Genomic DNA, 27,049 nt, shown 5'->3' with positions numbered 1-27,049 from the left:
TTACTTAGGGGAACATATTGTTCTCATTGTTTACACAAAACAGCCTTTGGCTCTGCAATTTAGTTTCAGATTGGCCTGCTGGATCAACAACAACATGCAAGTCCTAATTTCTTCAAACTGAATTATTTTGCAAACATTTGAGGCCTAGTTCAAGCTAATCTCAGAAAAGACCCCATTAAAACAATAAAAAACATTAATCAACTCTTCCCCAAATGAAGGGGAAAGTTTTTATGCCATACCAGCTACAGCCGTTCCCCTGGAGGGAATTTCTTCAAATGTGGCACAAATGTCCAATTGGTCTCAAGGATTAACTGATATTTTTGTCCATAACACAAGAATTCCTTCACTGATTCTGACATAATTTCACACAAACGTCTAACAGGATAAAATGATGAAGTGATGAGATTTTCTATCCAAATGTTCAAAGGTCAACTTCACTGTGACATTGTTAATAAACTCCTTCAAAGACTTCACTTCATATATTATGTCTGGATGTGAACTGGAGCTTGGCTGGTTACCAAAATCATACAACTGCAACGCACTAATTCTAGTTTCTAGACCACTAGGAATGGTGTAAATCTCAGTATAAAATACTGTCTTTGCCAGTCATTCAGAATCCATAAACCTTTGGCTACATTCTTAACTCTTGCTTGACCATGCAGCTTGAAAACAATAGCACACGACCAACAGTGGTTGGGTTGGTAGACTTGTCATAAATCAAGTTTTTAGAGCTTTAAAGATTAATAATCAATTAGTTGTCAATTATTTTAAATTCATCAGTTTAAGTAATGATCTGATTTAAGCTCCTTAAAGTCGACAACATTTGACACTCTGCTCTGATACGGAAATCATCCGTTTTTAAAAAAAAAAACGCACCTCTACGTGCACCTAGAGCTTATTTGTTTTCAAAAATCCACAGTGCAATTCACAGTTTGTGCAGATCCCCCCTCCCCCCCCCCCCCGCGCATGTTACAATATCACAGGCACACGCCTCAAGCTAGGCATACGCTAAATGACGTTAGCAGTTGCTATCTATGAGTTAGTTAGCCAGCCTACCTTGATGTAGTGTGTACTCCATGCTGTTTTTTGATGAGAACAGACACAGGTGCGTTCACAGGAATCTGGTGCACGCGCACTGACGAGCACTCGATGAGAGGGAGAGGAGGAGCTTGTGGTAGAGGGGGAGGGGCGTGAGAGATGTAAACATTTGAAATTTGACTGAGTCAGCTCGATCTGCCAGATTTGCCGACTGCAGCTTTAATTGTGAACATCTTCTGGTTTCTTTCCTCCTCTACGAGAGTAAAGTGAATATCTTGTTGTGGACAAAACACAAGATGTGAGGATGTCATGTAAGGCTTTGTGAATCACTGATCACCATTTTACACCATGTTCTGACATTTTATAGAATAAAACAACTAATCAGTTAATTAAGGGAAGAACAGATTAATCTACAATAAAGATAACTATTAGTTGCAACCCTATTTCCATCCAAATGTAGCTCAAATGTAACAAAGTTTCTGGCACATCAACAGAAGAAAATGCAAATTCATGTGTGAATATTATGGCTTAAGAGCATCCAGATAAACAGCTGCTGGTGTAATTCTCCAGTCGGGAGATGGCACAACAAGATGCAATTGAAGGATCGCCAATCAAATCTCAGCTTTTTCGAAAATACAGGTGGATGGAAACACATCTACTGTGTGGTGTGAAAGGTTTAGTAACATTTACTCTTCCCTGTTTACAGGTCTGCTGAGGAAGAGGATGGGAAACCATATGTGTGCCTTCTCCTCCACCTTTCTCCTCTGTCTCTCCTTCACCTTCCTCCCCCCTACCTGTAAATCCTGCCACTGGTTGACCACCTGGACATACTCATTACTGCTACTCGTTAGCTTTCAGCATCCTAACAGAAACCGGCTTCTCTGAGTAGACTGTGGGGAGTGAGACCTGTGCAGCGCTCTGATGGAGGGATGAGGATGCTGAGGATGGTTGGAATTTATTTATACAGTAGACTGTTGTCTATTGTGAACTGTGGCAATATTGATAAGAACTGGTGTGGATAACGGGGAAGATTTGAAGACTGCCATGGACGTATCCCTTTACTATCCATTACTTTACCCAGCTAGCTGTTACAGAGGGCATAGAATACAGAGGGAACTTTGACAGCAATGATTCCTGCAGGAGGTGAAATATCCTCCCAAAATCACACAGACCACACACATGGTAGTTTGACCTTTTTTTGGTTTGAGAAAACATGTATGGAACTCCTGAGTTGTGATTTCAGCGGCTGGACGTTTCAGGTGAACAAGAAAACATCTATATTGATGCAGACACTATTTCTTTGTGTAATTCTCTTTGAAATCTTCAACAAACACGTTCAGCTCCAGTTTTTTCCCCGCGGCCCTCTGGTGATAGAGTTCTCACCTCCGACAGAAGGATCTTGTATTCACAAGTTTTGTACAAAGCTGACTTCGTAGGCTTCATTGCAGTAATAACGGACCCTACCAGGTCCTTTCCTGTTCCAGCCCATTATCTACAAACTGTTCACCATAAATTTTTCAAATGGGGCCGGGGCCTTTATTTACCTCAATGAGAGAGAACCATGCCTTTATTAGATGCAGGCCTTTACTTCTAATTCCCCCTGTTCCCCAGTCTATACAAACTCAGCACTTCCTCCATGTTTATGTTTTTATCTTGACAGCACACATTGCCAGTGTTGTGCATGAACGCGCTGAAAATCACATTCACCTGCTGATGTTTTTGGTGACCGGAATGTATCAGTTCACCAAACTAGTCTGAGGACAGCTAGTTATAAACTTATTTCGAAATTCTGAAAGTGAACAAGTTCCTTTAATCTGTGTGAACTGAACTTTGAGCTATCTCTTGTGATGTGTAAACTCGCACTACACTGCATGGTGCATTAGCACAGAAGTAGTCATGTCATATTAAAGTGAAATTCCGGCGTAAAATCACTCCAGGGTCTTTTTCGGCAAATACACTCATCAAATAAGCCATCAAGACATTTTTTTTTGTGTGTAAAAACTATTAACGGAGAAATCCCAAACATTCAATAACAGTCGTTTACAGCCTGCCGCGGCTAACACTGATTAGCTCGGGGCAGTAAGGTGAAGGCATTCAAACGTCTTTTTTAACCACTAATACTGCTGAAAATAACAGCAAACCTCTGCAGCAGCATGAGAAGAGTCCTTACACAGAAAACAAAGCACCAACAGCGTAGTTAGTGAACCCAGAGTTTATTAAAAAAGTGTTTTAAAGACTTACCTACTGGCCCCTGTACCAGCTCCTCTCATAGTAAAGTCCATTCAAGTCGATTAGCAAAGTCAATCCCAAAGGAAGGAGCCCATTGGTGCTTTGTTTTCTGTGTAGGGACTCTTCTCATGCTGCTGCAGAGGTTTGCTGTTACTTAGAGCAGTGTTAGTGGTTAAAAAAGACGTTTAATATCTTTACCATGCTGCCCCGAGCTAATCAGTGTTAGCCGCATCGTCGTCAAGTGTATTTACCGAAAAAGACCCTGGGATGATTTTATGCTGGAATTTCACTTTACGTTTCCATGAGTGAAATACAACCCACCCTCCAGAATATTCACATTAACAGTCTACTGTTTGTTTTTTCTGTGAAAGACTGAGATTGAAAACAAAATGTGCTAATCTTTTGCACTGATGGAATTAGTGCTTTGGAAATGAGCATTACATTCATTCATTACTGTAGTAAGCTACACGTAATTGCTGTCAGTGTATTATTACCCAGCCTCTCTTATATACTGGCCTCCATTTTTTTGTGCTGGCCACTGTTATTTGAGACTCACATTATTGTTATATATATATGAGCATTTACGGTACTTAACAGTCCTACCAATCAAAATGATACAAACAGATTGGAGATTGGTTTTTCACCATTCAGGCAGACACTGTTTTCAGTTTACTTCAGAACAATATGAAGATCAACTCACTGTGCACAAAGTAGGTCAATCATCCATGTGAATGATTTGCCACCTTTCAATTACAATATCAACATTTCATACTGGCATGAAGGAGCTTTAAGGAAAGAGTTTGTGCCTAAAACTGGTTGTCATTGACTATTGAAGGGATTGTCATGAAATATTGTGCAGACCTTCATGTTCCCCCCAGGGTGAATGTAATAACTTTGAGGATCGCTTAATTTTTCCTTTTGTATTGGACAAATTTCTATTTGATATTATGAATTATTAGTATTATGAAATACCTGCAAAAGTGCCAAACCAACCTCAGCACTACAGTTATTATCATACCCGCATGTTTGCATGCTAACAATCTCAACTAAAATGGTGATGTCGACATTGTACTCACTAAAGTAGTGATCTTCCAAACATAGCCACATTGTTAAAAAACAAAATAGGTCCAGGACAGGAGATGAGCGGTCAGGCTGTAAACGAACCCTCAACTTTCTCAACAGAGAAAACGGAGGTGATTGGCTCCATTTTCAAACTGCTGCAAACATCCAACGCCGTTTACAGTGGCGTTGTACTTGTCCATCTGTGGTTTTCCTGTTAAATGAGGAGTGATCTGAAATGTCAGGATGGAAATCGAGAACAAAAAGTCTGATCCATCAGAATCATATGTCTCTGTATTCCTTTTGTCAATGCCAGCATGCTCTTCTGAGTTGTAGTTCAATAATGTCAAACTCCTGCGTCTACACTGCGGGAAACTTCCAACAAAAGGAGTCAAGGCGGAGAGGACGAAACGGTCTAAAGTGTCTTCATTTCGCAAAGAAAGATGACCATAGTGCACCTGACGTCTGTAAATGACAGATTAAAAGGCATCTTGAACTGAGGGTCAGTATGCTGGAATAATAACTTCAGCTCAACACAGGCAGGTTTAGCAGATCTTTTCATTGACTAAGAAAAACCTCAATCAAAATGAATGCTGTACAAATATTCTCTCATTTCATCTACACTGTGTTCAAATGGTGAAAACCTTTTCTTCCTGAAATCCGATCGGGAATGAATAAGGGAATCAATAAAGAAACGGACCTCCAAATAAAGGGGATTAACTTTAAGCTTGTTTTCAACCTGTCTGATTGCAGCTATCACTACGTTCTGAGATGAGTACGCTATCATCACAACCAATACAGATGATAGCCAAGACATATGAAACAAGTCACAAATGATAATAGACTGTATTTGCTTTATCATTGTCATTGTGTGCATGACAACGACGTCCATATTTACATTTACTTCACCACAATCAAACTTTGGAGCTCAAGTTTGATCCACCTGATAATGAGCATTACAGCCTCAAGAAGCAGCTAGCATGGTGCTGGTTTTGATAGTTAATGGGCTATAACAGGAAATACCACAGTGCAGTCCTTAAAGGCAGCTATGCCACTGATTCTGGTGAGCTTTTTTTGCCTCTAAATATCTATTTGAAGAAATGGAACCAACTTTTTTAGAGCAAGGTCTCTAACAGTCAGGGTTCTTATGTTTCCCCAAAGGCCTGAGATTCAATAACTCAACTTTTCCGGATGTATGAGCATTTCTAAACAGTTGAATCCATTGAGATACACACAGTGAGTCTTGAGCAGCACGGCAGTCAATGCTGTCCCTCCATATGAATTCCTTTGCTTAAAGTGTAATTCCGGCGTAGAATCATCCCATGGTCTTTTTCAGCACTTACAATCATCAAATAAGCATGGAGACAGTTTCTTTCATGTATGAAGTATTAACAGAGAAATCAGGGAGGGTTTCTAACAGCCGGACGTGGTTAACACTGATTAGCTCGGGGCAGTACGGTGAAGGCATTCAAACGTCTTTTTTAACCACTAATACTGCTCAAAATAACAGCAAACCTCTGCAGCAGCATGAGAAGAGTCCCTACACAGAAAACAAAGCACCAATGGGCTCCTTCTTTTGAGATTGACATTGGTAATCCACTTGAATGGACTTTACTATGAGAGGAGCTGGTACAGGGGCCAGTAGGTAAGTCTTTAAAACACTCTTAATAAACTCTGGGTTCACTAACTACGTTGTTGGTGCTTTGTTTTCTGTGTAAGGACTTTTCTCATGCTGCTGCAGAGGTTTGCTGTTATTTTGAGCAGTATTAGTGGTTAAAAAAGACGTTTGAATGCCTTCACCGTACTGCCCCGAGCTAATCAGTGTTAGCCACGTCCAACTGTTAGTGACTCTGGGATTTCTCCGTTAATAGTTCATACACGAAAAAAAAATTGTCACGATGGCTTAATTGATGAGTGCAAGTGTCGAAAAAGACCCTGGGATGATTTTACGCTGGAATTTCACTTCAACACTTTCTCATGATGTACCTTATGTTCTTCAGCTCTTGGTGGTAGTTCCACACCCCATACTTACTTTTGGGATTCCTCAGTGTTTGTTAGTGTGTCTGGAGCAGCAGCGATGTATACTGTACATTATAAATGTGTATTGCAACAATGTTCAACTTTTTACAGTTTAAACTGATATGTTGTTAGTTTATGAGTGAGTGAGGAAAGATCGGGAGAATACGTTCCAGTGCACTAATATCCTGTTGTGTTGTGTGCTACAGTGTATGAATTAAGTTTTCTGTGTTGCAATTTGTGTTTTTTTTTTTCCAGTCAAGAGTTGAAGAGGGAATAAGTCCTCTCAGAGTAACTAATGCTATTTTAGCCAGCTGTGTCTCACATGTGGGGGGTGTGTGTAGAGGGTGATGTGGCTAAAGCTACAATCAGTGTGTAACAATGACTTACAGGTAACTGATGCGGAGTAAGTAAGAAATGCTTGCAGTTCTCAGACAAACATGGCTGATTACCCACAGGAATGGGATTTCAAAGGCCTGAGCCGAAGCCATTACAGAAGCAATTAAAGTGGGATGCGCTGGAGGCCTGCATGGGCTTTAGCTGCACTCCAGTGTTGCAGCCTAATGAGGCCTAATCTGGTGAGCTGGTCTAATTAAAAGGGAGGGAGCTTTTTCCTGTGGGCACCAGGCAGCCAGCAGTCTGTGCTCTCTGTAGCTGTCTGAGGGGGAAAAGCAAAGTCCAAGTTAGAAAAAACGCTTTGTTTTCTTTTACCATGAAAAGTTTCATATTCCTCCATTCTCTGTCCGTTCACATTAAAACATCATTTTGAACATGTTTTCTGGTCTCTGATCTTTCCGAGGTCTCCGCTCTGGTTTGTCATGATTTCTTTTTGGCTCAATGTGTGCCTTTAAATGGGCCGGCTTTATATGTATTTGGCACAGGAAGTACAAGATCATCTCCTCCGTGCTAATTTTAGGATCACTCCTTTACTTTATTGTTTGTGTGGCTTTTCTACTGAGCAGAATTAAAGGCTGATGTGAGGCAGGCAGGGCGGGTAGAGGCTCACATGAGTGGCCAGCTGTGACGCTTCAAATTAACAGGCCGCAGAACTCAGCAGCTCCTCACATGGTCGGTCCAATTAGCTCCACATTCACAGTAACAATGAGGCTTTTAATGGTAGTGTTTCACAGTTGCTCTTTCATAATGATGGAGGGTGGACACATTCCTCTGGCTTTTCAGTCATGACTTCAAACCAGAGTCATACCACGCTTCCTCTGAGTCCACTGTGATGCTTTGTTTTGTCCGTTGCTTCACATCACCATGAAGATTGGGGGGGGTAAATAATGAATGACGAGGCACCGAATGTGCCAAAATACAGCTTTTACCAACACAGCTGGCTTTGTGTTCAACTCAAAGGGTTGATTCACTTAAACCTCTCTGAGTGTTACTGTAAGCAGCAACTCCGTTTTCTCTTACTCTGGATAATGCAAAGGAGTAATTGAGAGGTTTCAGTGGAACACATTTCAACTCTACATTCTCACTGAAACCAAGGCCTGATATGCATTCAAATTATCAGTCCACCTGTTTGGTTCAAACTGAATATCTGGGCAAATATAGGCTGGATTGTGCGATTTTGACATAGATATAAGAGATGGACATACATAGCTACCACAACTTCACCCTGCTGTTCTGAAGCCAGGAGATTGCATTTTTGCTGTCGTCCTCTCATTTTTGCTGTCGCCCCCCCCCCCCCCCCCAATCAAATATAGGCCCTATGTTCCCTCAGCCGACAACTTTGTGTTTGTTTGTTAAGCAGTTAAGGCTCAACGTTAAATACGGATACAGGTACAGACGAAGCCTATTGAACACGCAGCATTCATTTTGCCCATGTTTGGGCACTGTTGCTGGATGCTTCTGAATATGGACCAACCAGAGGAGTAGGCCTACCCCACACTTATAATTTTACTCTTACTAAGACCTGAGAGTGCAAGTGAGGGGGAAAAGTCTGAGCCAAATGGTTGTCCCTTCTGTGTTCATGTATTCAAAATGAGTGGAGAAAAAAAATCCAGAATAATCTTTCTTAGTTCCTAAATGTTTCTTCCTTTTTTTCATCTGTGGAATAAAAGGTTTGGCAGGTGATTCTTTTATTTATTTTTTTTTTCCATTAGATCGGTTTCTGAGCTACTTTTTTTCCAACTGTGAAAACACAAGGAAGCAGGTGAAATTCTTAATGTCATTATTAATCTGAGGAAAGATAGGGCCCAGGGAACATGGGCTGATTTTCTCATTGACTTCTATACAATCGGACTTCTGTTAGAAACCAGCGGAGTCGCCCCCTGCTTGGAAATGAGAAAGAATGGAGGTTGAAGGCTTCCCTTTTCTATTCCTACTTCCATCTTTATAACACAGTCTATGGATTTTGTACAAATATTCATGCTTTGTGAGCCCTCAGCTTTTCTACTGCCATCATTGTCGTCCAATACTTTGGTTTACATCCAAGTACCAGCAAAATTAAAAACATCACCTTTTTGTGATTTTTTTGTTTTTTAAAGAAACCTCACAATTCACAACAAGCAGGTCAAATTTGAGCCCCCCGTCCACCCCCACCCCTGAAAGATCACCAATTAATCCTGTCAATATTGTCACAGTGACACAATGATAGAACTCGCAATGCGTTAGAAATGCTCTTAGTCTGAAACTAAATATGGAAGAGGCCAGGCCCTGGGTATATGGGGTTTTAACATCACATCAAAACATTGTAACATAGTCAAACTGAGGTAGATTTAGCTAAATAAATAAAAGCTACTGTAATTTCTTAATCTCTGAAGCCTCATTAGTAGCAGTAGACCATTCCGTATGAATGGTGTGTGTGAGTGTGTGAGAGAATGAGGAGCTTGCCAGCACATTACCAGCATTGTTTGAGCAGCTGTGACACCAGCTCCTTTCTGCCAGATCGAGACATCTAAAAGCACGTAGTCATCGAGAGTTCTCTGCTTTGGACAATTTCGTACGAAAATAAAAATGGTGATAAAACTAAAACAATCAGCTGAAAAATGCTCAATCGACCACGGAGCTGAGAGGGACTGCAGAGTTGGCGATAGCAGAAGAGCGCCCAACGCCACTTAAACCAGTTTATTTTTGCAGATGCAGAGCAAAAAATCTATAATAAACTTTCATCATATTGTAATTCATCATATTATAATCATATTATAATTAAATGTTCTGAGAGAAAACCAGACCTCTGCTCCTTCTCTTGGCTCTGTTTTCAGAGAAAATCTAGGCTGTGATGGGAGACTTTTCAGAGCGAGAGAAAGTGTTCCCACTGGCTCATCACAGAGAGGGGAGAAGGAGGGAGAGCTGCAGGAAGTGGTTTCACTCTTCTTTAGATTCCGTTTTTGCCATGTACCTACTGCAGCTCCAACTTCATAGCAAAATAACAGCCTAGTAGCAAAATTAACAAAGAGACAGAACAGCAACATGTCCGTCTGATCAGGTTATCTTTGACAAGTGTGCAGTGTGATCTGAAACGTGCTGTCTGATTGGGGTCAACAAAATTGCTCCACTGCAACATTCTCAGACTTACTGACCAGAATTTCTGTTCGACAACTTTTACAGCACGGAAGAAGATTTTTCCATGCAGAACACAGTCATGATCTTATTGAGGCAGTTACCAATAATCAGAAAGAAAGCCTTACTTTATAATAAACATACTGGTATTGTACAATATACTTACAGTATATTTACAATATACTACACAGATGATGAAATTATATATATGGATATATTAAAATGTGGCTGCTCTGAAAGACCACGTCCTCTCAAATGTCCGTTCACTCGCCGTGTTCCCGTTAAAAAGAAAAGGCCCCAGAGGGATTTAGACTCTGGAGGTGACGTATCACTCTGAATGGGTTTAGATCCTCGGTGATCAGCTGATCAGTGATACAGGGGCGCGCGTGTTTGTGTGTGTGCGTGTTAGTGTGTGTGTGTGTGTGTGTGTGTGTGTGTGTGTGTGTGTGTGAGGGAGAGGGAGCATGCAGCAAAGGACCACAGGTCAGAATCCAACCCGGTCGCTGCAGCACTCATTTTAACAAGCCCGTGCAAAGATGCACGTGCACAGATCATTTTCTGCACTGCATTCTACTACACTACTGGATAAAAGTGTCTGCTCTACGTCACCGTGTTGTTGTGGCGTCTGTACTACCACACGTCACATCCTGCTGTGTGTTACATCCAATCAGCAACCAGGCTTCTCTCAGGGGAGAAAAACATCTCACATGCAAATTAGGGGCGTTTCGGCGAGATAAACCCGACTAATTCCAGGTATTCGACCCTAATGGAAACGCACCTATATACTGTATATATAATGTATATATACTGTAATTATAGTACTAGTGTGTTTGGTTAATGTCCTGATACTTACAGGACACTTCAACCAATTTGTATCAAAAATGATGCCTGGTAACCAGACGAATCTGTGAGCTCATGTATTTGCTCTGGCAGATACGTCTGGCCCCTCTCCCGTTCGGACAGATTTAAAGCCAACCAGATCCTTACCGAGCCTTCGCTATTTGTGCAAAATACATGATTATATTAACTCCGGCTCACACATCCTCGGGCTGGGGACACTGCAGCGAGCATAAACCTGTAGGATCACCATTGAGCCATTTTCGAAAACAATCAAGATGGCTGCAGATGATTTAGAATTTTCTGTGGGAGAACTCTTTTCTAATTCTGGTGGAACAACACGCCAATACACCTGTTGACGTACACCCGAAACATCCATCCATGCCTGATGTTGTTTATGTACATATGAGACCAATTGTGAGTCATGCCCTCTGAAAACTTTTATTCACCTCACCTTGTATCTTTGCAGTCTTGCTAATTGGTTCTCGAACTCGTCAGGCTAATTAATGATATGCAGATGAGGCTTGATTGGTTTGAGTGTGGCATGGAACTTGCACCATGGAGGGAGATTGGGAGACCCCCCTCCTTGCTTATCAAGATATGGAGATAATTGCAATTAAAGTCATTTGCATGTGTTAATGAATTTGTCTTATGCTTTTCATGATCACAGACATGGAGTAAATAACTGATTTCCTATCAGCATTGAGCGTGTCGAACTGCCTTTGTCACGACTGTGTGAGGCCATTCCATGAATGAAGTCCTATTTTTATGAGTATAAATAAATACTGTGAAAAAGAGGCTGATATATTTGGAGAACAAAATGTGACATGTTATGTTCCCGCTGAAACCTATAAGTGAAGGATATAACCAGGTCATCCACATGCCTGTTTGACTAGTAAACTGCGTCGTCTCACTGCATTGAACGGGCGTTATGGTCGTTCTTCATACTACATCATCTTACAGCGCTGCTGTCGAGCATTTGACAGCGATGCCAGAGAAAGACAGATCATTTCATGCTGCTGCAATAGAATTTTATACATTGGCATAAACATTAAGATGGGCCTCAGCGGCTGCAGAGTTTGATTACTCTGAGCGTCATGCATGGGAATGAATTATGATAGGCTATAGTTCTCCCTTTTCCCTGAAGTCGCTAAATTTGTCGCTAGTTGCTTTTTATAAATAAAGTTGCCAAGAAGGTGTGAAAAGTCGCTAAATCTATTTAGAAAGTGAACACTGCTGACCGCCTGTGAGTGCTTTGGGATGGAAAAGGGGCTCCCAGCAGCACCCTCTGCTCAGTGAGGACACTAACTGCAGAGTGATTGGTGCATCAGAGTCCAAAACAGCACCAAAGTCTCCACTAACACCAGAAACAGGGACACATTTCTCTCTAGTCCCTTTTGACAAAGAAAAATCACCAAGGGGATTTGGAAAGTTGACAGATTTAGAGAGAAAGTTGCCGGTGTCTGTCTGTCTCTTCTTCTCTGTTGTTGGTTTATTTCTGTGACATTTACAGCACCACATCCAGGCCTTGCATGTGTACTACAGCATTTGGAGTCTCTCTCTCTTGAGTTTCTCTACCTGTGGACACAGATATTTGTCGACTTGAGTCGAGTCCGTCACCCATCCATTCATCCATCTTCAACCGCTTGTACCTGTCGGGGTCGCGGGGGGCATGAGCCGATCCCAGCTGACATCGGGCGTGAGGCTGGGTCCAACCTGGACAGGACGCCAGTCTATCACAGGGCACATAGAGACAAACAGAGACAGACAACCATTCACACTCACGGAAAACTTTTTAAGAACGGGGAAGAAAAAAAAGATTGTTTTCAATCATGTGGATGTACCCTGACTCAAGACCAACTCCAAAGGAGTCGAGACCAAGTCTTTGTAAACAAAAAAACGGATAAAAAACAGGTGATTGGTAAAATTCCAACGACCACAACTTTTGATTTGTGAGATGTACCATTGGCATTCTGCATTTTACTGTATTATATAAAAACCTAATAGGTGTCCCATCATAGCTTCTGCACACTCCAGATGTTACAAATCCAGGCCATTTTGCTGACAACTAACATCATGAACAGCCTTCTCACTGATGCACAGCCTCTTTAGTCAGCTGCATGCCTCCACTTTCTCTCTTCACTTCTCAGGCCTTGTGGAATTTCCCATTCAATATTTGCACTGAGGCAGTTTCCAAAAGCCTACAGAGTGGTAATGAAGGAGATCAGTATTACATTTAGTCCTCCCCTGCTTCACCGAGGGAAGAGGTAAAGGGAGAAATGAAGACAATATTCTGCTCGTAAGCTTTACGCACACTCACACACTGACACTCACATTATACTGACAGAAGACATGGGACAGAAACATGAAGCCGTCCCCAGTTTTGACCTGCTGTGACCTCAAAGACCACTGATCCAGTTCATCTGATCTGAGACGTTGCCTCACATGCCTGATCAAAATATGTGAGTGTGTGTTAGACTGCAGACAGAGTGTGTGAGTGAGCATTAAGAGAGGAAGACAGCGAGAGTGATGAGATGATGGTGCCAGATGTGATGCTTCCTGCATCAATGAAACCTGCAGCCCTCCTGAGGTTTTCACACAGATTGCGTGTACAGGGTTTAGACTGGTGTGATGAATACAACAGAAATGCAGTCAGCAGCAGGGTGATCACAGCAGCACACGCATGAGAGATGTCAGATCCAGCCAAGCTAAATAGTATTTTTAGCCAAACGAGCAGCATGACTTTTGTGGTGGTTTGTCAGTTGATGAGTGCTCCAAAGGGATTGCAATGAAATTAGGGTTTGACTGAAAAAGTTCAAATTATTATTGTAAAAGACTGTTGTATAAACCTTTATCACAGAGCGAAACATCATTTGAGGGTCGTTGACCTAGGTGACCTAAGGGTGAAGCCTGCCTTTACTTTTCATTTAACCTTTTTTCATACTCAAGTAATCATTTACAGTGAAAACAGCACAGAAACAGAAGCAGCAGCATCATAAGAACATGGAAAGGCACTGAAACATTACGAAACGGGAAAAAATTGGATAAATTAGATCAGGACAAGCAGGATGCAAAAGTAATACAGTTCATCTCCTGGACACTGCTGAGGTGCTGTTGAGCAAGGCACCAAACCCAAAACTGCTCGTGGCGCTGATCCATTGGCAGCCCCCTCGCTCTGACATCTCTCCATTAATTGCATATAAATAGGTCCTGTTTGTGCATGTGAAAAAATCCCTTGCGGGATTAAAAAAGGACTTCTTCTTCTTCTAAAGCACTTACAAGTATAAGTTTGGCGGTCCAAAATAATATTTCTAAGATGTTCAAAAGGCACAAGTGAGTCGATTTTAAGAATTTTTTGTATTTTATTCCACCGGTCAGGTGCACAAAAACTAAAAGCAGGTCTGATAATGTCTCTGTGAATGACAGAGTAGTTCTGTAAGGTAAGACGGTGGTTTTCCAACAAGGTTCTTATAGACAAAGAGATACCAGTGAGTTTGCCATCTTGCTCATCCTGGAGAGAAGAACATCCAACCCTGTCATATAAAATACGATGATGTGTACCATAGACATTACTATTTATAAATCTCAAGGTGGAGTGATACACTGAGACTAGAGATTTAAGGATTGAAGAGGATGCATGTCTATAAATCACCGTAATCACCAAAAAGTGTCCAAACAACCCTTGTGAATTGAATTGAATTGAATTAGATTGAATTGTCTTTATTGTCATTGTACCAGTACAACAAAATTTACAGTACAATCCCTAAAAGTGCAGAAATAATTTAACATTAAAAGCATCAAATTGAATAGACTCGACCTTTAAAAGACACATTTAAAACGACAAGCTTACACACCAACAAACACACACACACACACACACACACACACACACACACACACACACACACCGTAGCAGCTTAAGGAGACAAACACGAAAAACAGTAGATTGCAGAGACCCTGAGCATCATGTACCATCGTGTACACTTTTCCTACAAAATATGGGAAAAGTGTTTTTATATCTGTTACTTTTTATGTGAGTCGGCCCACAAGATTATCACTGTGAAATTTGAAAGCTTTTTGTCAATCCAGAGGTCTTTAAGGGCCTCATGCTGAATGTTAAGTGAACGCTGTAAGTTGACCACAGCTCACTGAAGCCACAGACCATTCTGTTGGTATATGTGAAATGTATTAAAGTGTTATCACAGAAACTTGTCTGAAGTGGAACAGATCAGTACACTGGTCAAGTCAATGTCACTGGTGCATGTTGCTGATGCCAGAGTTCAAAGACGGGGCAAATCAACTCCGACTGATGAGAGCCATGTCAGAAACAGATCAACAAAAGGTTGTGGAGTTGTGTGAGAAAAAGTCTGGCCTTTTCTTATTAAGTCCTGCAACTGCAACTCAAGAACAGACTCATAGGAAAACTTACAAAAAGTTCTGCACAAAAATGTTTATGATATCTTGTGAACAGAACTCTACCCCGAGCATTGGACAGCGATGGTTGCTTTTAGCTTAGGTTAAGGTTCTTCATTCTTTTTCAGTGAGAGATTGGTCTTCGTCCTTGTCTCCTGAGCATGCGAGCGTCAGACTATCGAGACATTTATTCATAGATAACAGGTATATGTCTCGTGCACTGTGGCGGCCACCGTCCACACACACACACACACACACACACACACACACACACACACAGTCAGGCACACACAGACAGTAACAGCCTGTTGAGCTACAACAACACATTTATTCAGGTTTTGTAGTAAAATAAGTAGGTCTTCTTTAGATAATTCATCATTTCAGCTTCACTGGTGACATGGTGCTGTAGTGGTTAGCACTGTTGCCTAACAGCAAGAAGGTTCCTGGTTTGAATCCCGGCTGGGGCCCTTCTGTGTGGAGTTTGCATGTTCTCCCTGTGTCTGCGTGGGTTTTCTCTGGGTTCTCCGGTTTCCTCCCACAGTCCAAAGACATGCACGTGTTAGGTGTTCGGTTCATTGATGACTCTAAATCACCCGTAGGTGTGAATGGTTGTCTGTCTCTGTTTGTGTTATGTGCCCTGCGATAGACTGGCGTCCTGTCCAGGGTGGACCCCGCCTCACGCCCGATGTCAGCTGGGATCGGCTCCAGCTCCCCCCGCGACCCCGACAGGGACAAGCGGTTGAAGATGAATGAATAAATGAATCATTTCAGCTCCATGGATTAGTTGTTCTTCATCCATGGCGGTGCTTTCAGCGTGCGTGAAAATCAAAAACAATGTACCCAAACTCATTTTTATGGCTGATGCTCGCTCGTGTCCCGTTCTGTTAGGACAGGGTGAGTCTGCTGATCACAGATATCATCATCTTCACTGAAGGGAAAACTCTCCTGCAGTTTCCTTTGAGTATCACACAGTAACAGAACAGCAAATGCAATCATGATTGGATCACGTGAATGAGGCACGAAAGGTTTCATTACAGAAGATATACCGATTCCCTGGGACAGTTATTATCTGTTAGTTGGGCTACATTACCTTCATTAAAGAAACAGCATAAACCTCAGTTATTTTATCAACAGTTACACTGGTACAAGTCCAGTGCATTCTGTTTTTCATTAGTTTGCTCTGTAAAATGACATCCAGTGATCTGACTCTAACATATACACTGAGACAACTCATTTCCCATTCCAACAAAGTAAGAGGAGTTCAACTTCAACTTGAAAAAAGTGCGGAAACTCATTAAAAACCCATAATAAGTCGTTCAGATAACTTGAGAAAAATAAGTTACGGGGGAGATTTCAACCAACACGTGTGTGTCTGCAGTGTTTTTCCTCGGAGCCGAAATCTTCCAAGTAAGTACATTGAAAATTATTTCAGCAAAGTTAGTTCATCTGTAGGCAATGTGCATTGATTGTCTAATGTCTCTCTGTATCAAATGGTCCGTCAACATAACCTGTGATATTTCATGTTTAGTTCATTTTCAGAAATGAGGGTTAGCCTTTACTGCAGCAGCTGTGAACATTCACTCTGTTTAATTGAGAGAGTTATTGTTTTTCCCCAGTAGAAGGGTGCTCTTCCTATATGTATTATATTATAATTTATGTGTAGAACATTGTAATTTCAGTTTCTGAAAGCAAAGGGGTGTTACCATGCATTCACGTCAAAAGTGATGGAGGTGATGAAAGCGCCAAGCTGCCATTCAAAATCAATGTAAATGACGCAATGACGCACGATGTCGCTTCGGGCGACGCGTTCCGAGCGATAACAGCGATGCGATGAAGCGTCCATCGCCTCATCGTTTCTGTCGCTTGAAGTTGAAAAATTTTAACTTTTCAAGCGATGTCGCATGAAGCTGTGCCACGACAGCCAATCAGCGTTGAGATTGCGGTAAGCGTCATTGAAGTTCTCCATGAAACATCCAGGGGCTCACCGGGTTCTCCAAAGCCGCCATTGTTGCAGTCCTTGGGGGAAACCAGACTGTTCCTATGGATATAATATAATGGATATAACTCTGAACTATGGATGGCAGCAACGTGCCTTTAGGCATCGAGTCTGCCAGAAATCCAGAAGAAGAAGAAAGCGGTCAGTGCAGAGTAAAGTGTATCCCCGTCTGATCTACCAGAGACCGGGCAGCACCTGTACGGCTACAGAGGTTAAATCACTGAGGGCCTGATCTCACTTTAACACAACAGCTCTTTAAAGAGCCACACACTTCATCAGAGAGCTCATTCCTGTTCTTTTTAAAAGCATTCAGATCCCTGGTTAGAACGAGCATAACGTCCCATTTAGCACAACAGCAGAGTAGGCTGAGCCGGGGGTTAGCTTCAGTTAGCTAGCCGCCTCAGCTGCTACCTGTGATTGAAGCGATGAAGCAACGATCGAAAATGTGACAAATGTGAGCAAGCGATGCGATACTGGCTCTACGGGCGATTGAATCCCCTCCATTGCATTTGGTGTGAATGCACGGTTAGAGGGTGTAAAGGTTGTTTGTTTTTTTTACATGTCCCAATGAAGGTCTTTTGAAGCAAGGCTGGTTAAAGTTTGACTTGATGAGGTTTTAATAAAAATCCTTGTTGAATTGTCTGCTCAGCTATTTTTCATGTGTTAATATAATAATTAATGTGTTTGACTGGCCAATTCTTGTAGTCTTTGTAAACATTAGTTTGCTTAAACTCAAGTATCTTGGCAATAGAGGTTGAGAAAAAAATATGATGTTGCGCTAACGTGATAAAATAAGTTCAACCAATATGTTTTCTAGTTCTCCTAAGTAATGTTTTCCAGTCCAAAGTACTTGATACAGAAAATTGAGGATGTAGGGACTTTATTGTTTTGTTCAAGAAGACACCTTTCATTTATTTGATCAATAATATGTTTTGGTTAAAGAAAAGAGCAACAATGCACATAAATATAAGTATTTTGCCTATATTATGTCTTAATATGTTAACCAGACATTGAATGCATTTAATATATTTATATTGATAAAACCAGACTCAAATCAGAGTGTGTTAATGTCATTTGCATTTCCATCTAAAAAACTAAGGCTAAATTCAAAATGGCTGTATAAATATGGCTGTATAAATGAACACTGGGTGATACAGGTCACTCACAACTACTTTTAATTTCCAGATGAGTAACTGTGATCCAAAGTACTGTATAGGGTCTAAGAGCCCTACCCGGCAGGGCGCACTTTGAAGGCTCACTTTTTTTTTTTTTCACCTCTGCTGCTAAACTCCATCCTAGGGGAAACACTGGTGCTGTATTAAAGGTACGGACACGAAATGAGGGGGACAGAGTTTTTCAAGTCAGGAGCAGAGGTACAAACAGAGCTGAATCGATTTCTGAGGGTACCAAGCCCCCACCACAGTGACTTCCTGGTTGATCCAAACAGGAAGCTCCAAAAACTGCAGTTCTCTGAGTGTCCACTAGGAGCATGTTCCATAACAGAGCAGTTTCTCATTGACCCCCATGTTAAATAGGCTGTTTTCACAGCATCATTAAACCTGTTTAAGGCCTGGTACAAAAATTCAATTCAATTCAATTCAATTCAATTTTATTTACAGTGTCGAATCACAACAAAAGTGATCTCAGGACACTTTACAAAGTAGTTAAAGACCCCACTCAATGACTTATTTATGATTTACATAGACCCAACAATTCCCCCGTAGAGTACGGTGGCAACGAAAACCTTCCCTATAACAGGCAGGAACGTCAGACAGACCCAGTTCTGTAGAGGACGGACATCTGTCTGCACCGGTTGGGGAGGAAGAAAAGAAGAGAGAAAGAGAGAAAAGACACACAGATGGACAGAGAGAGACAAAGACAGACACAAAGACAGAGATGCAAGCAAGCAAAGCCTAACAGTAACTATATTAATATCTATAGTGATGTGAATATGACTTATATGTTAAGACAGTTAATACAACAGAATAGTAGAAACAAGCACAGCTAAGGTGACAGAATATGAAAATGATAATAATTATGGTGGCAAACATGATCAATGATGAGTAGTGGCAATAGCAGCTATGATACAGCTACACATTTTATAGTTTATTAAACTAGTGATAGTATATATGAGTAACAGTGATAATAGCAGCAGGAAGCGTCATGTAGGACCACGGCAGCAAGCACCACCACGATCAGCAGAGACCTGCGAGACGACAAAGCACAAACAACTCCGGGGAAGAAGTTAAATTAGTGACATGCAAAAAAACATTCTAGTCTGTATGTTTAGTTCATATCTCCATGACAACACTGAGGGGGGTGATTTTTTTGGACCAGGCTAGTTTTTATTTTATTGGAGATTAAAGTTTATGAATAATTAGGGGCGCGGCCTCTTGAGTGACAGCTAGCCTCTGGCCCTCACTTCTCCTCTGAGGTAAATGTCAGCCAGATGGACGTATCTCCCTCCCCCCAACGTCACATACATGCCCTTTTTTGTAAAGAGGAAATGAGGCGGTGTCAAAGTCTGACAAGATGGCGACTCCCAGAGGCGAGGACGATTTGATCAAGTTAAGAAAACGGACCTCGACGGGTATGCTACGTCCATTTATAACAGTCTATGGTGTGTACGGGACAAGCGGCATAGCGGGACTATGCCCACACACTAGACGCCGATGGTGTTGTGTTCGGCCTATTTTGGATCCGTAATGCCAGCATGAATCCCTGTGTGAAAGAGGCACTGAAGGGAAATCAGCCATTGTTTTCACCTGTGCTTTTCTTACTCATGTCAAAATGGGCGTGTGAGAAAGACCTGATAGACTGCCTTAGTTTTAGCTCGGTGTAACTTACAAACTAGCAAGTGAGTGTGCTTAGATTCCCTGATTTATACTGCGTTAATTGCTACAGCTACTTTATTTATTTATGAGCTCAACTGATTCATTGATCTTTCCCACTCTGCTTGGATACAGTAAATTAATTAGTCAGATTTATTTTTGGTAGTCCACATTAATTGTAGATTTCGAACCTGCAGGGATAGAGTTGTTGTTGTGCAGGGTGCATGTATAGCATGTTTTGGTCTGTGTGTACTATTAATCAGCCTGACCGCCTGTGGGGAAGAAGAAGACTTTAAAGCAGCTGGTACATGTTTTAATGCTCTGGTACTATTTTCCAGATGGCAATAGTGAGCTGCCTGCTGTCTGTAATGATGTAAATATTGTTAAGTGATGGTTCCTTCGTTTCGCTCATTTCTGCCTCTCCAGTCTCCTTCCGCAGTCTTCACTTGTTTGCAGTTTGTTATTGAGGCAGGTTCATTCGTCTGTACTCTGTCAAAGGTGCATTTAAACTGGTCCAAATCCTCCACATCCATGCGTAATATCTTTTGAGTTTCACACATGTAGAAACAGCTGCACACCTCATATCCTGCAGTGACTTTTTCATTGGTCCGCTTCATATGATGTTTTCCTTCATGACCTAGAATAAAACACCTGATAAATGTGTCACCTGACAATTCCCGTGCTAAGAAGGAACGCCTGAATACAACCTAAAACAGCTCTGTAATGTATTGTGGGATACTGCAAAAGACAATTCTCAACCTGAGTAGGAGGATCCTTTTAAATGGAATGGACCTATAGTATCCGGCTGTTCAGTCTGACGTAACACCCTTTCAAAATACGATTTCTGAGTCCAAACGCTCCGTTGAAACAAAACATACAACAACGGCCGAACAAGATCAGTTAGACATCTTTTTCATTGATAAGAAAGAGGTAAAATGATAATTACATTATTTAAAAAAAAAACTCAGATCTGTTCATACAACGGGGAGCATGGCACTGCTGCATTGGAGAAATACAAGGCTTGGACCCGGAAATCATATGTTGAAAGGGCGTTACATCACTACTTGACAGCAGGATTATGACGTGGTGAGTCTACAGCTCTGGATTTTACTTCAGAGGGAGGTCCAACTCCATTTTTCAGATGGACAGATCGGGAGAAAATTAGTTTGAGACCTGTTTCTGTCTCAGCGACAAACTCTTGCGTGATCTGGGAACAGAGCTGCCACGGTAACGTCATCAAACGTTCACGAACGCCTCAAAGAGATAAGTTTTGTAATGCTAACTGTTAGCTGTGTGACTGTCATGTTAGCAAGAGAAAATATAAATACATTATGCACATATTCAGCAACTTTTGATGACGTTCACTACACTTTCAAACAAAGCTGCACCTACTAGGAGTATACCACTTTGTTTCTGTACAGAGAATCTTTGATAAAGTCCTGTCAACACTTTCAAATAAAGTTGTGTGTGTGTGTGTGTGTGTGTGTGTGTGTGTGTGTGTGTGTGTGTGTGTGTGTGTGTGTGTGTGTGTGTGTGTGTGTGTGTGTGTGTGTGTGGAGGGGGGGGGTGCATACACTCTTCTCACTGGGTCTCAGACCTGGTGTCCTCAGACATGAGCTCTGCAGTTGGGCCCTTTGCTGAAATGGGAAACATCTTATAACTATTAGTGTTGCCCTCTCCCCCACCCCTGCTGAAGGTCAGAGGATAATGGAGGCCCCTGGATTCATAAGCTTTAAAGCAAACTCTTCTCTTTTGTGTCATTTGAAAATTGTGTTTGAGGAACGGACATTGCGGCTGATTTAATAAAAGATTTGAGCTTTAACCACTCATCAGTCACAATGATATGACATGGATATGCTGTGAACTTGAGAGTTTGAAGCAGGGATGTTTTTGGTAGGTGAGAAGGGGGATGGGGTAGTAATTTCATCCAATCAGAGTACTTTGAATAATTAAACTGATCAACTTAATTAGCTCAATTAAGTTGATTTGACCACGGAACATTGCCATATGGCGCAAGGAAACAAAAGAGGGGGGAACTAATTAAAAGTAAAATAATGAGGATTTTAATTAACTGGTTCCCCAGACGTCAGCAAGTGGGATGTGGAGTTGTAATTAAAAAGTCCTGTAGTGCTGGCAACATTTCTCCCTCTCTGTTTTAATAACGGCAAGGGCTCCATCCATCTAATTAAATCTGTAAATGAATTAGCAACATTGAGGGTCCCTGCTTGAGTTTTACACCCCACCTCCCACAGCAAACCTTCCAGATAGTTCTCATAATTTAGTAATTAAAGGAAGGAGACGAAAATGAGGGAGAGGATGAACACAGGCAACGAGCAGCAAGCAGAAACCACTATACAGTAAAGTTTTAGTGCACAAGTCACACAAGCATATATGTGCTCACATACTGTATGCAGGGCCTCTGACTCACTTACTGATGCTGTATCACAGGCTTGGGGTGAGGCAGTGGGCGTATGGCCCATTTTTTTCCAACCCCTGTTTGCTTTCAGGTGCTGTAAATATTTACAACATACTGCCTAAAGGATATTTACAGCAGGCACCGCAAGAAGGCTAAAGGAGAATCATTAAAGATCCAAACCACCCTGGTAACAGCCTTTTCTCTCTGTTGAGGTCTGGAAGAATACCAGATACAGGCTCAGGAGGAGCTCCTACCCTCAGGACACTCGGATCCTCAATGAGGAAACTGCCTAAGACTTCCCCTACATATATATTGTAGCATGCCTCCATGAGCAGACGGTAAAACCTTATCCAGTTTGGTGCAGCTTTATTTCTGACTGAACACGGGCTACTGTGGGCCGTAGCCAACGCCAAGACAGAACAAGAAAAACCCTCTTCACACTCCAGCTCCTAGCTTATTTTTCCGTCTCTCATCTCCTGCTATTTTCACGGCTGCCCCTGTTTAGCTCTCAGCCAACTACAGGCTTCACAGCATCTCAAAAATCAACATGTGACTTCGCTGACCTGTGGGACACCTCAGTGATTCACTCAAACAGTGACACTCACATTTTACCAGGAACAACAGTCACTCCAGTCTGTTACAATATGTATTAGGATTATTATTACTGTTTTAGTGCATGAATGGAAGGAACTGACAAGATTACATTTTAGTAGAATTGAATTTGATACGATTTTAAGTGACAAATAAATAAATAGATTGATTGATGTATTTCATGTGTGGGAAAACAAAACACAGTTTAGGAGTTAGAATGCTTATAGCAATAGGTTTGCATGGACAATCTGCCCCCCCCCCCCCCCCCCCCCCAACTTATTTGGAAATGTAGAAATGATAATTTGATTTTTCAAATTTATAACCATATATAATATTGAGTCTGTAACTCCTGAACTACATGTGCAGAGATGAGGAGTCTCTGTTCATAAATAACACTTATTAGATACTGTATTGACACTGTTTGTTTACACTGCAGTTATTTATTGTGTGTTTTTGCACTAATGTAACAGATACTGCCGGGTCTCTAGAGAAAAAAACATTGTCTCCGGGATTGAAGTGTAGTGTTATGATCTCTGATTTAAACTGATATTTAACACAGTCCCATGCTCATAGACTGTAAAACACCGACCCTCACGGCCCAAATCCTCCCGCTGCTCCAGATTAGCATCTAGTGTCATAGATAGCAGGCTGAATTGCAAGTCATGAGGCAAGTACGGCTATTTTAATTAGCAAAACAGAGCTAACATTTACACAGTGTGTTCCTAAACCATCTGTTTGCACAGTCGATCCAAGAGCAAACCATCTTGTCACTTATGGAAACACCACCACACAAATAACTGTGGTCCAGGTCAAGATGACGGAGTTAGCATGCTAGTGATGCTAATCCTGACAACTAGCCACTGAGGAGAAGTCAGGGCCAGAGGCTAACTGTCACTCAAGAGGCCACGCCCCTAATTATTCATAAACTTTAACCTCGGATAAAATAAAAACTAGCCTGGTACAAAAAAATCCACCCCCCTCAGTGTTGTCATGGAGATATGACCTAAACATACAGACTAGAATGTTTTTTTGTCCCAGGCCTTAAACAGGTTTAATGATGCTGTGAAAACGGCCTGTTTAACATGGGGGTCGATGAGAAACTGCTCTGTTATGAAACCACTCAGAGAACTGCAGTCTTTGGCACTTCCTGATCAACCAGGAAGTCTCCGTGGTGGGGGCTTGGTAAAGATACGAAAGTGGTGTACCTAATAAAGTGGCCACTGGGTGTGATATCCAGAATGAGAAAGGGTCTGTGTTCTTAACCTGGGCAGCACGCAGCCGGCAACAACACCACTCAGTGTCACATCAGTGCTTCACAATAAAAGCCTTGGTGGTTTGGCAATTGGAAAGCTTTTAGAATGAAGAGAGGTAGTCTAACATTATATACCTCCAGTAGAGACAGCTGGAACACGAATGGCTGTTGTCAACGGCACTCTGAAGACTGATCTATTTCTAAGTTCTAATGCTGCCTGGGATAATGAAGACAAGCTGTTCAATGCCAACCAGAGGACTGCAGTGTGGAGAGTACAGCAGCTGTCCTTCCATGATCCCACGATAAGCTGCTGCCCATCACCTCTCTGTCTTCATCAGTCTTCAGTATGTACGGTATGTATTCCGTTTTGTTTATGACTCCGTGTGCGTCGTCACTCTCCTCCCTCCTCTGAGTGGCAGAGGCAAGGTGCCAGGCTGGTCCTCAGTAGGCCCACCAGGAGTACAGGCTTTCATTAGCACTCTGTAATTAGGAACAGATGCAATTTGCAGCACGGCACAGTGGCTCACACACAAAAACCTACACACACGGAGGCCTGCTGACACATACTGTACTTCAATCACTGACAGACCTGTGCCCTCTTTCACCTCGAGCACATTCACAGGTATACAACTAGGGTGTTCAGAGAGCATTACGCTTATTGCTAAGCGTGAACAGGCAAATGTAACTGATAGTTGTGTATCTGTCACTTTGTTTTGAATGTTTTTTCACCCCCAGTGGCCATCAATTGATAATGCAGCTTTGCATTCTGCTGTATGTATGTGTAGACTATACACTGTTTTATAGAATCAAGGCAGACAGGAAACAAGGGGAAATACAGGTATAACGTGCAGTGAAGGGCTCTGGTTGGAACTGAACCGCAGACAAAATAGGTAGATGCTAGTTAACACCCATTGGAAGTGTCAACACAGGGCATACTGCGCCGGCGTCAGCACTGTGGCTTCAACACAGTTCAACAGATGGTTAGAGTATAGCAGAGTATAGCAACACTGAAAATGTCCAATAAAAGCTTCTAAACCAAAACCTTCACAAATGAAAATGTTGGTATGTGATCCGAAATCAAGGAGAAAACGCTAGCAACCAAGATTACACTTTTCCCTGATGTTAGCATGTAGCAGGAGCGTACCGATGTTCTGTTTTTTTTTTCCACAATCAGTGCTGAATTCCCCGGCAAATAGGCCTATGTAGACCCTAACACTCCCCCCTAATCCTGACCCTAACCGTAACCTCTTACCTTAACAAAATGCTGAATTATATCAATGAAGGCAGAGGCTTATGTGACCTGGGAACATAGGGAAAAAAGGGATGACCCCCATGTAGCTACGTGTAGCAGTGGAATGACTGTGGAATAATGATATAGCAGCACTTCTTAACCAAAAACTACACACACATAAATTGTGGCAAATTAAGAACATTTGCAAGAAAGCTACATGAAGCTGTGCAGTGACGTCTGTTGTTGTAATATCAGATCACGTTCCTGCTGGAGCACGTCTGGTTGTGAAGTTTTAGGTTTTTCATGGTAAAAAGTGCTGCTATAGTCCATCTGCACACTGTGCCTAGTTACAAGTCGAGCTGGTTTGAAGTGCACCAGACTTTGAAGCTAATTTGTCATAATGGCCCAAAAATGTTTAATCCGTTCAAAAATATGTAAAAGTGTTAAAAACTGGGGGGTTATATGATCATTATCCTGTTTAGTTTTTTTTTTTAAAAAGAAACAAGATTTATTGTGTTACTCTATTGTATGAGCTTTAGATGGGCTTTAGTTATGTATTGTATAAAGTTTGTTCCATTTGGAGAGTGCTCCCCTTCCCCAGTCTTTATGCTTAAGCTAAGATAAGCTTAGCTTTGCACTAGCTACTGTACTTTTCACATAATTATCTGTGGAACCTAAATCGACAGGTGTTTCCCCCTTTACATTTGTAATCAACATTATTGAGTTTTCTACTTTACAGCTGGTCATTTCCGGAGCCTGCACAAACATATCTGCAACCCTACACCCCTGCCCTCCAACTGCCCCCACAGCCTGCACTACACTTCCCAGTTCCCCTCAAATCTCCTGATAGTCCAGATACAATATCACTAATATCCCTAATTGCCTCATTAAATTGACACACAAGCCAGGACTAAGGCTGTGGCAGGGACCCTAATTAGACACCTAAACATGAAGCCAAGGGCGTTTTATGGAGGGGCACTTTGGGGAATGTTTTAATGAGGACATGGTGCTGAGAATAGCTTTAGAGTCATTTGTTGACGCAGGAGCTGCACCCGGTGGCAAGCACTCCCTAACCTTAGTCATGCATGCGCGCACGCATACACGCACACACACACACACACACACACACACACACACACACACACACACACACACACACACACACACGGAGAAAACTACATAGTGACAAACTAAAAAAAAAAACCATTAGGTCATTCAAATCAAAAAGGTTCATTGTCTTAGGAGCATAAGTCTTATTTCAGTGAATTTCATTTCCATAATGTTGAGGGTGTTACCCTACATGCACGGCAGCTGAATTCTTGTAATATCACAAGTTCACATGAGAAATGTGGGCTCACATATCAAACAAAAATCCCTCTTGTCAGACTTCAAGTTATGCGTCTGTGTTCAGAGCCACGGTGGTCGGACTAATTAGCATCCTGTGAGGACTAAGTGGCAGCTACAGGCGTGGTTTAGGTGTGTGACCACATGGAGAGGCGACTGTTCACAACAACAATGGCAGCGCAGATGCTGCAATAGCGTCAGTTATTTCAGAGCTGGGGAGTATTTCTTCACTGCAAAGAACGGCTCTGAAGGCTTTTCTCGATGGGAAAGATGTTTTCTCTCTTCTCCT

The 27,049-nt window shown here is 41.8% G+C and overlaps 1 protein-coding gene across 2 annotated transcripts in view; it reads left to right on the top strand.

Annotated features, from left to right (window-relative positions):
* lmo4a (LIM domain only 4a) overlaps window positions 1-27,049 on the top strand; it is a 193,931-nt gene that overhangs the window by 24,980 nt on the left and 141,902 nt on the right. Inside the window, exon 5 of one of the 2 annotated variants that reach the window (XR_014593550.1) lies at window positions 1,745-3,231. Coding sequence is in view for 1 of the 2 variants with exons in the window: in XM_083929775.1 (XP_083785901.1) it covers window positions 1,745-1,753 (9 nt within the window). In the remaining variant the exon portion in view is untranslated. Of the gene's footprint in view, window positions 1-1,744; window positions 7,115-27,049 lie in introns of those variants that run through there. The other variant, XM_083929775.1, reaches the window with a different exon arrangement.

The sequence above is a fragment of the Echiichthys vipera genome, assembly GCF_963691815.1.
Source record: "Echiichthys vipera genome assembly, chromosome: 16".
In the NCBI taxonomy this organism is placed as follows: domain Eukaryota; kingdom Metazoa; phylum Chordata; class Actinopteri; order Perciformes; family Trachinidae; genus Echiichthys; species Echiichthys vipera.
The sequence above is the reverse complement of the archived record's forward strand: the minus strand, read 5'-3'. Positions and strand labels throughout refer to the sequence as shown.